Below are 13,582 nucleotides of genomic sequence, written 5' to 3' on the forward strand. Positions count from 1 at the left end.
TATGTAGATGGTTTCTGTGTAATTCTCTTTTCAGTTTCCATGTTATCAATTGTTTTTCTTGTGCAAAAAAAAAACCAGAATGGCAGACTGATTTGGCAAGTATGCTATATTATATTTATAAGCTATGCGTTTATGGGCTATTAAGGTCATTAGTGCTTTGTGATTAAGGTAGAATATTTTGCTGATTATATGTCCTAAGTATTTTATACTGAATGGCTGTTGATGGAGCAATGTGAATCACTCTTCTCAACTTCCCTTTGCAGGAAGCTGCAAGTAAGAAGGACGTTGAAAGTGAATCAAAAACAGATTATGAGAAAACTGAGTGAGTGAGAAAATGGTTTACTCTGAACTTAGATTAAAAATCAAACATGCTTAGCTTTCTTTGTAATTTGGCATTTCAATTCTTCATGAATTATTGTGACATATATATTTTATAGTTCGTTGTAGCTTCAGCAGAGATATTAAATAATTATCTTACCAGTCACAGCAGAAATTTACAATCTACTAATATATAATCACTTTCTGTAGTCTGAAGTAGCAATAATGAATGTGTTTGTTTATGTTATCAGTGCAGAGGATGGAGAGAAGAAGGACCAAGACAAAGGGAAGGAAGACTCCCTCATAGACCCCTCATTAGAGGAAGAGAAGAAGCCACTGAAGAGGAGACCTGGTCAGAAGAAAGAAGAACCAGAGGCTTTCATGGCCACCTTTTTTGTTGGACTGGACATATACCAGACCAAGATTTTAGTGAGTCATCTTGTTCCTAACTTGTTAGTCATGCAAGCCACACTGGTACCTTATACCCAGTAAGAGTTTTCATGTAGATGTGGGCAGTGTTGTATTGTCTTGAATGTCTTGAGTGATCCAATATATTTGAGAAGTGGCGTTTGCACTCTAGAGCTACTCAGTCAACATCAGTACCTCATTAGAGTACAACCTGTTACTACAGCAAAGTTTTTGCTGATTTTAGAAAAACTGAGCTGAATGAGCAAGATTACAAAATGTTTAGCCACAGAGTGAAAACACAAAGACCTAATGTTGAAACTAATTCATTGCAAGCCAACCCTGAAACTGCTCTTTGTTGTTTTAGTGACTCAGAAATGAACCATTCTTTTCATTTTCATATATTAAAATGAACATACCATCTTCTAAATATTTTAGTGATTTCTTAATCTAGTTGCATGTTTTTAATGTTTATTCAATGCATTTCAGAACTGACTGTGACCTTGATTATTGTTCAACCTAGAAATGAATTTGAGCAAGAAACATTTATCCTTATTGAAAAATGAAGCGCAAAATTACAATGATAAATATTATTTTCATTACGCCTAATTTTTTAACGTGTGTGTGCGTGCGGTACCGATCCAAATTACATAACAACATGTTTTCCTAAAAATCACTATTCATGCCAGTTTAAAGTTATCCTACATGAAAATAAGGGCTGTACTTGAAGTGTATTTCATCATTTATAAATATTCTGTTGAATGAACACAAAAGTTCATTGCGAAAGACAAAGTTAGAGAATTATTTCGGGACACTTCACAGTAATTGGTGCTAATTTTGCCCTGGTGCTAATTTCCCCCTTTATCTTTTTGCGATGGTTGGTGAGCTGCTCCAGTGACTGAAACCCTTTTTCCCCAAGGCATGATGCTTTTAGCCATCTAATACCATATATATTAAATGTATACCTTCATTTAAAAGAATTGTCATGTCATGTTGATCAAAGCAAATTTTTTGACTGGAATTGAAATGTTCTTTACAGCAATCAGACTAGCAATAATGGCTTCAGACTTTCTTAAATGTACTTTGCCCTTGTGCCATACGTTGAAAAGCTGTGGATAAATTCATTTCATTTACGTTTGCAGAATTACCTGGCCCGAAACTTCTACAACCTGCGATTCCTTGCTCTGTTTGTGGCATTTGCTATCAACTTCATCCTGCTTTTCTACAAGGTGAAACCAGCTGGTTTTCTCATTTGAAGCATTTATTGCTTGTTTTTTTTTTTTTGTCCCCCCACTTAATCTGCGTGATATATAATTTCATTACACTGCATGTTTTACTCATTTGTAGCTTTCTGTTAAGGAGTATTTCCAGCTGTGATAATGTATGAGGTTGATTATCCTAACAATTATATTCCGAGCACATTTATAATTACATCCAAAAGCCTGAAAAGGAAACAACACAATCTGAAACACTATTATAACCTTATAAAGTTTGTGGAATGTTCTCTCTGTGCTGGTGTAAATCCATATGTAGTTTGGAAAATGCTTGTTTATGCACATGTAGGTGACTGGTGAGGAGTCTGAGGAGGTGGACCCGTGGACAGGGAGAGGTGATGAGGAGGATGAAGGTGGCGTAGAATATTTTGTTCTCCAGGAAAGCACTGGTTACATGGCGCCTACGCTACGCTTTCTAGCAGTTCTACACACTGTCATCTCCTTCCTCTGTGTGGTGGGATATTACTATCTGAAGGTACACATTCATCCACATGTATACAAATAAATGTTGCGATAGCTGTTTACATTTACCTCCCACTTCTGTGATGAACGTGTCATTGCTTTCTATTACTACTTCTGGCTTATTGTTACAAAAGGTTGCACTCTAGTATTATCAAAAGCATTTAACATTTAAAGTAATGTGAAAAAATCAGAGACCGTTTTCATTCAGCTGTTGTGCAGAAGTTATTAATTTCTCAGTGATTTCTCAATGTTTGAGCATAGCTGATTTACCATAATTTGCATTTAATGTGCAAAGGAAGGGAAGTGTGTAAGGCTAATTAGTAAAGAGTGTAATATATTTATATAAAAAATGGAACTGCTAACAACTAGGCAAGAACTGGAATACAATCCTCACAGTATTAATAGAACTTACGGTTTCCAAGCATCAAGCTAACAGTCCATAGAATCACAGAATTCTCTGTGGGCTATGTATGGGCAAGAACCTAGTGATATGATACATATTACAGGGATTACAATTCAATATATTGTGATAATATATTTATAGAACTTTTTAGTGTCATGGTATAAGAAAAAAACCATTTGATCAGACTGCAGAAATATTAGTGCCATGATGTTAGACGTTACAGGGACTAGGTTAAAGGCACATGCAGTTCCCACTCTTCTGAATAAAAAAAACGTGTTCAGAGCTGAATTGGGATTTGGATCCTCCTTTAAAAGTTCACATTTAACTGTAGTATGTAAACCAGTTTTTTACTTTCTCAATCTCAAGAAGTTAATAAAATAAAAGGAATTACAACTTAAAATATAATCGTAATTGGTGGAAGAGTTTAATGGCTGAAGTACAACAGCACGCTCTAGAGGTCGGGTCATTTAAACACAACAGAAAACAAACCTCTGTCTTCCGCAAATATTTGATTTTAAACCATTCATTAAAACCAATACTGTATTTTTGAGAATAGATAGAGTATTGCAAAACATAATTTTGAGATGCTCTTGTTTATTGATATTTTCATACACCCCCCTAATTTTGTGCAAATGTTAAATACACCAAAGTGACACAAACATCAAGATTTTTTAAACTGTAGATAACAATAACAAATTATTAACTATGTATATTTAAATTGGCAACAAAAAAAGGTTTGTTTTTTGCTAAATTCCCCTTCAACAAGGACTCCCTGTCTTTAATGTGAAGCGCTGTTCATATATAGGAAAAATTGCAGTAGCAATTGCAACCCCTTGTGGAATATTTTCCACCTGTTAAACACGAGTGAGTAAGTTAGAGTCCAAGTGTATAAGGTGCATGGGATCTAAAAATTCACAAGCAAGCCAGTGAGTGGTATCTTTGAACTGTTTTATCTTGAACAGGTGCCCTTGGTGGTTTTTAAACGAGAGAAGGAAATTGCCAGGAAACTTGAGTTTGATGGACTTTATATCACCGAGCAGCCCTCAGATGATGACATCAAAGGGCAATGGGACAGACTTGTGATTAACACACCGTAAGTTTGAAAAAATAAATAAATAAATCTCAGGTCACCTCTAAAGCCATGTGTAGTGCTTTTATTGAAAATAATCACCTGAACACATTATAAACTGTCATATTGTGGAGATAAAGACCTTAATACACAGATTTATAACCTTGGTCCTGCATATTTTAGTGTTCTCTGCTCTACCACATGCATTTCAACTGAGGAATGGCTTGGTAATTACCTGATTAGTTGGATTAGATCAGTCAGGAGTAGGGAAATAATAAGATGTCCTGTGCAAGGAATAACCCAAGACAAGAATCTGTGCCTTAAATATAACACCTTCCAGGAAGGGTACATGAACTGACTAACTAAAGCATTTCCCAAGGAGTAGCTTATCAGCATGTGTGTGTCAGAAAGCTAATAAATAGGCCCTAAATATGCAGTAATTAAATACAGTTTCTAATGTATATACCAAAGTCATTAAGATGTCTGATCATTGTATGCATCCTTAGGAATTAATTCAGACCATGTTGGCATTGTTTTTATTCAAACAGTGTTATAAAATGTTCGTTCGTTCATTCGTTCATTGTGTGTAACCGTTTATCCAGTTGAGGGTCACAGTGGGTCCATGGTCTGCACGGAATCACTGGGGCACAAGGCAGGAACACACAACAGACATGGCGCCAGTCCATCATAGGGCACCACACACTCACACGTACAGACACATTTTGAGATGCCACTCTACTCACCAACTTGTGTTTTTTTTTTTTTTTTTTTTTTTGGGGGGTGGGCTGTGAGAGGAAACTGGAGGAAACCCATGTTGACACAGGGAACAGGGAAAACACACAAAACCATTTGAATAGAGCTTGAAGGTTGGCTTATATAGCATTATGTGCTGAGTGTGATAGTTGCCATGTGTCACTGTCTTTGAGGACTTTGGTGTGTTCTCCCTGTATCTGCATAAGTTTCCTCCTGATGCGCCGGTCTCTTCCCATGGTCCCAAAAGGCTCATTGGCTGGTCAATTTGCTATGAGAATATACCCACTGAGATTGCATGTGCCAATATGTGCCAGGATGAATAGAAAGGGCAGTGTTACTCTGACATGTATGAGAAGTAAAGAACAAATGAACCCTAAATAATTGTTTTTAATTGCATTCATTCTGTTTATGTGCACTTTCATAAACAAATAAAACAGAAACAGTACAAACCTCCTCATTTCTTGCACCATTTGCCAAAACTGTACTCTCCTTTGACAATCACATGTGGTTCACTGAAAAAGTTAGATAGGCCCAATTTTATAACTAAGCTTCTGCAGCTCCTTGTTTAAAATGGCATGGCCTTGAACTGAACAATTCATAAAAGTCAATCTTTAAAAAGAATATGCTCAGAAGAATTTACGTTGGGTTGTGTACTTTCTTTCACGAGAGCTGGCTGTAGTGGTGTAATGTGTATTTTTGATGGGTTAAATGGTTATAAGCAGCTGTAACCCAAATCTATCGCACTGAGTTATAATTATCTCATCTATTGCATTGCAGGCTTTCTTTTAAATATTTATGACTGTCTGTCCCGTTCAAAAACATTTTTTTAAATAAATATATAAATGTAACAGCTCTGGAGATGCTGGAGCATTTTGAGAAATGTATTTCCTGTAGTGAATTTCCATGGACTGTTCTATAGTTCTTCTCAGCAATCCAGGATAGAGACTTTTTACTGCTGTGATTTTAGTGGGGCACAGCAACATATTGGATTTAGTGCCGCTCCTCGTCATCAGCATCTGGTCTTCAGTTCCCTCCGGAATCAGTGAAATCCTAACCTAACATGCGCAAATCCTCTTGCAGCAGATTTATCCAGTTCAAGTGACAATAACCAAAGATTCAAAATGAATCACTAGAGCAACGTGGTTTAACAAGTACTCTTATGGATGCTAATAAATAATTTTAGTTTGTTCCTGCTTACTGGTTCTTTGCTTTCTGATGAGTCATTCCTGAGTTAATGCCTTAATTGCAGTCAGTTCATGTACAATTTAGTGTGACCAACTTTAAAATATCGAACCTACACACTGAACATTCAAATAGTTTTTTAAAAGAACAAAAGAAGCTTATTAATTTACTGATTATAAAGTCGAATGTAATGTATATAAAAACTTCTTTTTGTGTGTTTCACAGGTCCTTCCCCAATAACTACTGGGATAAGTTTGTCAAACGGAAGGCAAGTTGAATTCATATTTAAAAGGGTTTACATATATGTATTTTATCCATTGATCTGATCATAAACAGCAACTGAATGCTTTTGACAAATATACATATACATATATGCTTTTTTTTTTTTAATGGCAGTTTTAGTTGCAAATCAGACACCTCCAGACCATCTATTATGTGAAAAATACGCCTTAATACAAGGTTGTGGTTGATAAATGCTAAAGTTTTATTTAAGAAAAGTATTTAACAGATTTCCGGACCAAAGGGGCTTAAACCTTAACCCAGTGCCTCTTTGGAAACTGCCACTGAAAATGCCTAGAGTCCCAACCTTGGATGGCTGAGGCTTCATCAAACTAGTGATCTTCTGACGATCTTCTCAGCAGCCCACAAACACCTACATGATAAATTCCAAAACATTTATGCATGGACATTTAAGACAGGGTCATGCTAAAAGTGGGAGGGTTTTGAAAAATGTGGTTGGAGATATTATAAGCACATGCTAGTCTTCATCTTCCACATCATAATGGCAAGGGGAGGGTGGGGGTTCTAGCTAACAGGTCAGAAATTGGACATGATTAAATTAAAACAATTAATTAAAACAAAGGAATATCAGCAGACTCGGACGTTAGATGGAGGCAAAGGTCTTGAACACATGCTGAAAGATTGCTGACCATCAAAATAACATTGTTTAAACACTTGTGTGTGTTTGTGGGCACTTATTAGTACATGGGGCCCACTTCTTCTTGGCTTCATTAATTTGTTATGAACTGCTATTGGAAACTACAGTGCTGTAGAATAGATACAGTTTGTAAAGAGTACAATTCCAGTCTCTTCCATTCTGTGCCATGGTAACCATATATGGCTGTTATGAGGTCAGTAGTTCAGGGACAGAATGGAGGATTTGTAGGGGAAGGTGACCATTGTGGCAAGGGACTGAAACCCGAGACCCGTGATTAATTGTTGATTGGTTATTTAACCTGTAGGTAATAAATAAGTATGGAGACTTGTACGGGGCAGAGCGGATTGCTGAGCTTCTTGGTCTGGACAAGAGTGCTCTAGACTTCAACCCCACAGAAGAGGCCATTGCAAAAGAGGCCTCTCTGGTGTCCTGGTGAGGAAAATGTGCTGTTTTTTTAACAGATTTGTCCAAATATATACACTAATATTCAAATAATTAGAATATATTTTCATGTCATAATTATATTTTTTTACATTTTAATATTAAAATATTAATTGTAGTGCAAAATATCTCTGTAGTTCTTGTAACCTGATTTTCTTGAGATGTAATCACCACAGTTATGAGGCACTTTGCATCTAAAACCTGTCCTAATTCTGATGACTTGTAAAATGTCTAGCATTCTACAAATGCTTTACATCTAAAATTACACATTAGTAAGCTCAGATTTAAATTATTTTATTTAAAAAAAACTCTCATACACATTTAAATTTAGGAACTGTTTCACAGGAGTCACATTACAGACTGTGCAACATTAACACTTTAAGCCTAGTCCTGGATTCCACAACATTTTAAATTGTTATTTTGCATTGAAAGGAGGACATGGTCTAGGACTAGGCTTAATCTCTGTATGGGAAACCATGCCATGGTGTCCTTGTTAGTTATGTATACATGTCCAAATAATGTTGGAAACAACCCATGCACAAGAAACCAATAAAGTATCTCATTAAAAAATATATTTTTTTTTCTGTTCAATTATTTTAACACAGTAGCTGTTCTTTACATTGTGTGACAACAAGGAGAAACTGTCAAAAAATTAATAAAAATAAAAACACAGGTACAAACTGTCCAAAATATTTTAGAATAAAATCACATTACATTAACCTACTCTGAAATGTATAATGTCTTTGTTTTGTTTTGATTTCTGTTACTGTACTGGAGATGCTTGTTGTTGTTTCATCTGTACTATTTGGAAATAAGTATAATCCTCTCATTGTTTGTTTTCAAACAGGTTAAGTTCCATTGATACTAAGTATCATATCTGGAAGATGGGTGTGGTGTTTACAGACAATGTGAGTTCAGGGTAATTGCATATTTCTTGGACTTAATTATATGCATAATCACTTAAACATGGTCTTTCCTGCCTTTTGCAGTCCTTCTTGTATCTGGTGTGGTACACTACCATGTCCATCCTGGGACACTACAACAACTTCTTCTTTGCCGCTCACCTGCTGGACATTGCCATGGGATTCAAGACCCTGAGGACCATCCTCTCCTCAGTCACTCACAACGGCAAACAGGTTTCAGCACTTCTCACATTCCAATTGTTAGGCCTGATCAATAAGAAGGAGGTTTCTTAAATAATAATGTGCAAAAGTCACAAATACCATTCATTTATTTCATTTCCAGTCAAAGCCAAAAATTCATTACAAGTATTCATGAGCATTGGGGAACAATTAGAAAATGTACATTTAACAGAATGGTATTATATATTTAAATTCATTATTATATATATTATATATAAAATTCATTATTTAAATTCAATTTAAATTAATTGTAATACAAAAATATAGATTTTTCTTTATATATAAAGCAAAAAATGTTTAACAATTTAATATAAATAACCGCACTTCATATTTTTATGTCCACCTTGTTGTATGAAATGGCCTCAAGCCTTCCTGACATGGATGATTCCAAAATAGCACGAATCTGTGGAGAAAAAATCTGCTCCTCTTCACAGATGATTTCTTTTTTCAGCTATTCTTTGCCAAAGTGGTTGTGTTCAACTACATTCTGCTTTAAGATTCCCCAAAGGTTTTCTGTAGGTATCAAGTTACATAATAAACTTGACCAGGCAGTGATTTTACATTTATCTTTCATGCTTTTAGTCTTGTGTTTCTGATAATTGCTGTAGTAGAATATCTTGAGGGTAGGAACCCTTTTTTTATTTAGCATTTCACTGTCCAGCAGGATTCATTATGCCATTTATAAAGCTAATTTCCATTACACCTACTAAACTCCTATGGCCATCTAATAACACACTGCCTCCCACTTGTTTCACAGGCAAAATGCAGTCACTGTTATAGTCATGGCAAGTTCTATGCCAAACAGCCTGAACCCCATCTGATTCAAAGATGTTACATATTAAATATGATCTTAGATTCTGACCAAGATATATGCTAGTAATATTTAACAAGCTCCTCATTTTATTTGATTTATTTATTTCTCCCTGTTCTTGGTCTTGTATTTTTGTGCCAATTTGTTGGGTGCCATCTGTAGCGTTTGACTTCATGCAACACTATCAGGACCCTCACTGAGAGGCCAGTTTCTTCAAATAAATCTTGTGCTAAGCAAGAAGCACTAGCTCACTTGTTTTTTCTGTGCAAGATTTTGTAAATAGAGAACTGTGTGCTTTTTTCACCTTTCAAAGGCAGTCAATATGTCTTTAGTTACTTGTAGCGTGGCTCTCCTAATGCTTCTTAATACTCTAATTACTTGTTTACCAATGCTCAGGTTTCATACTTTTTTCCTGCAATTCTTTCCTGTCTGAAATTGTGATTGATTACACACAGTGCTTATTATCTGTGGGACAGATTTTGTTGTGTACCATATTTTGCATGGTAGCAAAAGTCCCATATTCTTTATATTAATTACATCTATTACATTTCATTCATTCATCTACTGCAACCATTTCATCCTGTTCAAGGTCATGGTGGGCCCAGAGGCCACCCGGAATGCTTGGGCACAAGGCACCCATCCATAACAGCGCATCACACACACTCACCCAGTCACTCACACTCACAACTGTGGACAATCTCACACACTCTAGACAGTTGCGCAAAACCCACATTTCTTCCACAACAGAATTTTCAACAGAAAGTCCAATGTGATCTTAAGTAAAAAGTGACTGTTTTGGCAGGAAATTTAAGAAATCAGTGGTGTTCTCGACCATTGTGCAGAATTGTTGTGTTACACTCTTGATTGTGTTGTTGTAGCTGGTGCTGACTGTGGGTCTGCTGGCTGTAGTAGTGTATCTTTACACCGTGGTGGCCTTCAACTTCTTCCGGAAGTTCTACAACAAGAGTGAGGATGAGGATGAGCCCGACATGAAGTGTGATGATATGATGACTGTAAGTTGCAAACACTTAACTTATTTTCTAGGTCAAGAGCAGAAACCTACACCAGAGACAGATCAAAGCTTAAAGCAATTCAAAGATAAAAAAAGCAGTGTTTTAAGATTAGTTCAAAGCAATAGTCACAAAGCACGGGAAATTCACATTTCCTCACTAAGCCTAGCTCGGCATTTAATGGAATGGAATGGAAATGGGACCATCTGTCTTATTTTTTTTTTTCTTTTTTTGGCTCCTTCTAATATATTTCCCTTTTTCCCCCTTTCTCTCTGTGCTTTTGGCTGTCAGTGCTATCTCTTCCACATGTATGTAGGGGTGCGTGCTGGTGGAGGAATAGGTGATGAGATAGAGGACCCAGCCGGAGATCCCTATGAGCTTTACCGCATCCTCTTCGACATCACCTTCTTCTTCTTTGTCATCGTCATCCTACTGGCCATTATCCAGGGTAATGGAAAATGAAGAAAAAAAAAACTGGTGGAATAATGTTGGGTTGTCTTGCTTTACTGGTTTAAAAAATTGATTTCATCTTCTTGAGAAATTGCATGTGATTGTTTTTTATGATGCTAAAGTATATTGTAATTTTCTTACAATCTAGTTACATGCTGTTAAAGCAGACTCCACCAAATGGCAGACCTCGTTCGGGACCTGGAGCCAGTCCTGTTCTAACTGGATTTGTGACCAGTTTGTAATAAACTAGGGACAGTACATATTAATGTTCACAAACTGCAGTTAGTCCAGTTACTACAACAATAACTTCACTCAGTCGCACCAATCACATTGATTTGTGATGACCAGTTCACTACAGAGAGCAAAGGGGGCGTGAATGTGAGGACAGCATGGTTTGCTCCAAAATATCAAAGCTGACACAGGAAACCAATCTTTTAAAGATGAACAGGTGGAAAGGTTTATGTTCATTCTTCCTGCAGCCGGTTCCAAATCATTGTCTTACATGTTGCCAATTGTGGCATTCATCAAAAGCACAAAGCTTTGGATCTTTTCAGGGAGATAATTTTAGCAACTGGACCCTTAATGTACTGTTATTAAATACGCTTGTTATATAGTCTCAGATCAACAGCCTACAGTTTATGGTGGAATAGAAACTTAAAGTAAGGAAATAACTTCAGGCTTATAGTTATTTATTAAATCTAAATTTCTGCTGCTCATTTTGACCCATTTATGGTGGAAGGGAAAATCTGAACAAGAAGTTTCAAAATGATAGCGTTATTTTTTTCTTTTTCCAATTATTCATGTAAACATTGGAGCTTAGCTTATTTGAACTTTAGTTGTATTTTTTAGTTACACAGTCTTTGACACATAATTAGCTGTATTTTCCATTCAAAAATTAAAACAGCATTGTTCAGGGTGGAGTGTGTGTCGCCCTTGGGGTGTTCCCGCCTTGCACCCAGTGATTCTGGATCGGCTCCGGACCCCCCGCGACCGTGAATTGGATTAGCGGTTACAGACAATGAATGTTCAGGTTGAAGGAATTAGAGGAGCTTTACATAATTGCATAATAATGCATTTTCAGAAAAATTGCGGTCTTAATTTATGTCAAGGCTTACGGATATTCATATGAGTTTTTGGTGGTAGTTTGGTCATAAACTAATCTTTAAAGATAATAAACTAGTTATTATCTTTATTATAGTTTTAAATTAGAATTGTTAGAGTCCTTTAAGCTGATAATGACAGCCATGGAGTATTTTTTGTTTTGTTATTTTGGGCAAAGACCTGTGCAGACACTACAATCACGAGGAATCACTTTCAACAAAATTTACAAGTTCTCCTTTAAATAAACGAGAGAGTTCACACTGCTAGAATCGTGTCACTGGTTCCTGTAGGCTGTGTGACCCACACAGCTTCAGTACAGAGGTAAAGCAGGGCTTTGGCTCAGTGGGTTAAAGTCACTCCAACTGTGTGTCAAGAACTGGGAAGGCTCATAATGACACATGCAGAGAGAGGGATTAGATCCATGCTGAGAGAGAGAGAGAGAGAGAGAGAGAGAGAGAGCAGGTGAGAATGCAATAAAGAACTATTCATACACATACAAACTCAGGATACATGTATTTTGCTAAACAGCATATTTTGTGCCTTATTTTACTAAACAGCGCCTTTATCTTCAAACGAAACAGGTTGAGAATTTTGTGCATTCCTTTCATAACACTGCACCCTGGTTTTAAGAGAATATATTGGACAGGAACTTAGTGTGGAAGAGAGTTCAGGCTTGTCTCTTTTGGCTAGAGATTCCAGCACAGGACTAATAACTACTACTTGTAAAGTCAAACATTCTCAGCCATTTAAGTTTGAATGTGCAGATTTACTATGATTGAACTGATACGGGCTCTACCCTATGTGTCCAGATTTTAACCTTTTACAAGTAAAGGTGGAGAAAAGAGTTCTGTATTCAGGTATAATAGAAGAATATCTTGATCTGTTATAGTGTTAACATAAGATGAAAACAATAGCCTAATGTTGTTTTTGAATAAACTGTTTGAGTTTCTATAAGCAGCTTAGCTGTCTCAGACTTTGCCTCATAGAAGCCTAGGGGAAATAATGTTCTGCTTGCCTTATAAATGGCATTCATCATTCATTCATTGTCTGTAACTGCTTATCCAGTTCAGGGTCGCGGTGGGTCCGGAACCTACCCGTAATCACTGGGCACAGGCAGGAACACACCCTGGAGGAGGCACCAGTCCCTTACAGGGCAGCACACACTCACACATTCACTCCCACCTACCAACGTGTGTTTCTGGACTGTGGGAGGAAACCAGAGCACCTAGAGGAAACACACGTGGACACAGGGAGAACACAACAAACTTCTCACAGACAGTCACCCGGAGCAGGTCTTGAACCCACAACCTCCAGGTCCCTGGAGCTGTGTTACTACGGCACCACCGTGCCGCCTGATAATTGACATATAGATAGGTTTTAGATAAGTAAACCAGGTCATTTGAGTATCTGTTGAAATTTCAAAAAAGGAAAACACAGACCTTTCATTTTCCCTCAATTATCCTAGACAAGGCTTTGAATTTAAGAACCAATGGGCCTCATTCATGAAACATGAGCCGAACAAATTTGCATGTGAATTGGTCATAAATTACTTTTTCTGTAAATATCAGGATAAATTAATGAAATAAACAGCAAACTTTATTTAACATATTAAACCTCACTGCCACAAGGAGAGATGTTAAATGTTAAACCAATACATTATAACACAGAAAATCACTAATAATGTTATTTGTTTTTATTTTTATTTGAGCACATAATCTCTTACTGCTCGGATAATAGCTTCTTAAAGCTATTCTTCTGCTTTTGTGTGTATATTTGTAAGGCGAGAGCTTCCTTATTAGGTGGTCTTTTGAAATTCATAGGCAG

The 13,582-nt window shown here is 36.6% G+C and overlaps 1 protein-coding gene across 1 annotated transcript in view; it reads left to right on the forward strand.

The window, feature by feature from the left end:
* Window positions 1-13,582, forward strand: part of LOC136698520 (ryanodine receptor 3-like) — a 218,378-nt gene that overhangs the window by 199,177 nt on the left and 5,619 nt on the right. Inside the window, exons 92-102 of the mRNA XM_066673430.1 lie at window positions 264-322; window positions 570-747; window positions 1,866-1,952; window positions 2,287-2,472; window positions 3,825-3,955; window positions 6,092-6,134; window positions 7,108-7,235; window positions 8,092-8,152; window positions 8,234-8,380; window positions 10,076-10,210; window positions 10,499-10,655. Coding sequence (XP_066529527.1) covers window positions 264-322; window positions 570-747; window positions 1,866-1,952; window positions 2,287-2,472; window positions 3,825-3,955; window positions 6,092-6,134; window positions 7,108-7,235; window positions 8,092-8,152; window positions 8,234-8,380; window positions 10,076-10,210; window positions 10,499-10,655 — 1,312 coding nt within the window. The remainder of the gene's footprint in view (window positions 1-263; window positions 323-569; window positions 748-1,865; window positions 1,953-2,286; window positions 2,473-3,824; window positions 3,956-6,091; window positions 6,135-7,107; window positions 7,236-8,091; window positions 8,153-8,233; window positions 8,381-10,075; window positions 10,211-10,498; window positions 10,656-13,582) is intronic.

The sequence above is a fragment of the Hoplias malabaricus genome, chromosome 1 (assembly GCF_029633855.1).
Source record: "Hoplias malabaricus isolate fHopMal1 chromosome 1, fHopMal1.hap1, whole genome shotgun sequence".
Taxonomy (NCBI): domain Eukaryota; kingdom Metazoa; phylum Chordata; class Actinopteri; order Characiformes; family Erythrinidae; genus Hoplias; species Hoplias malabaricus.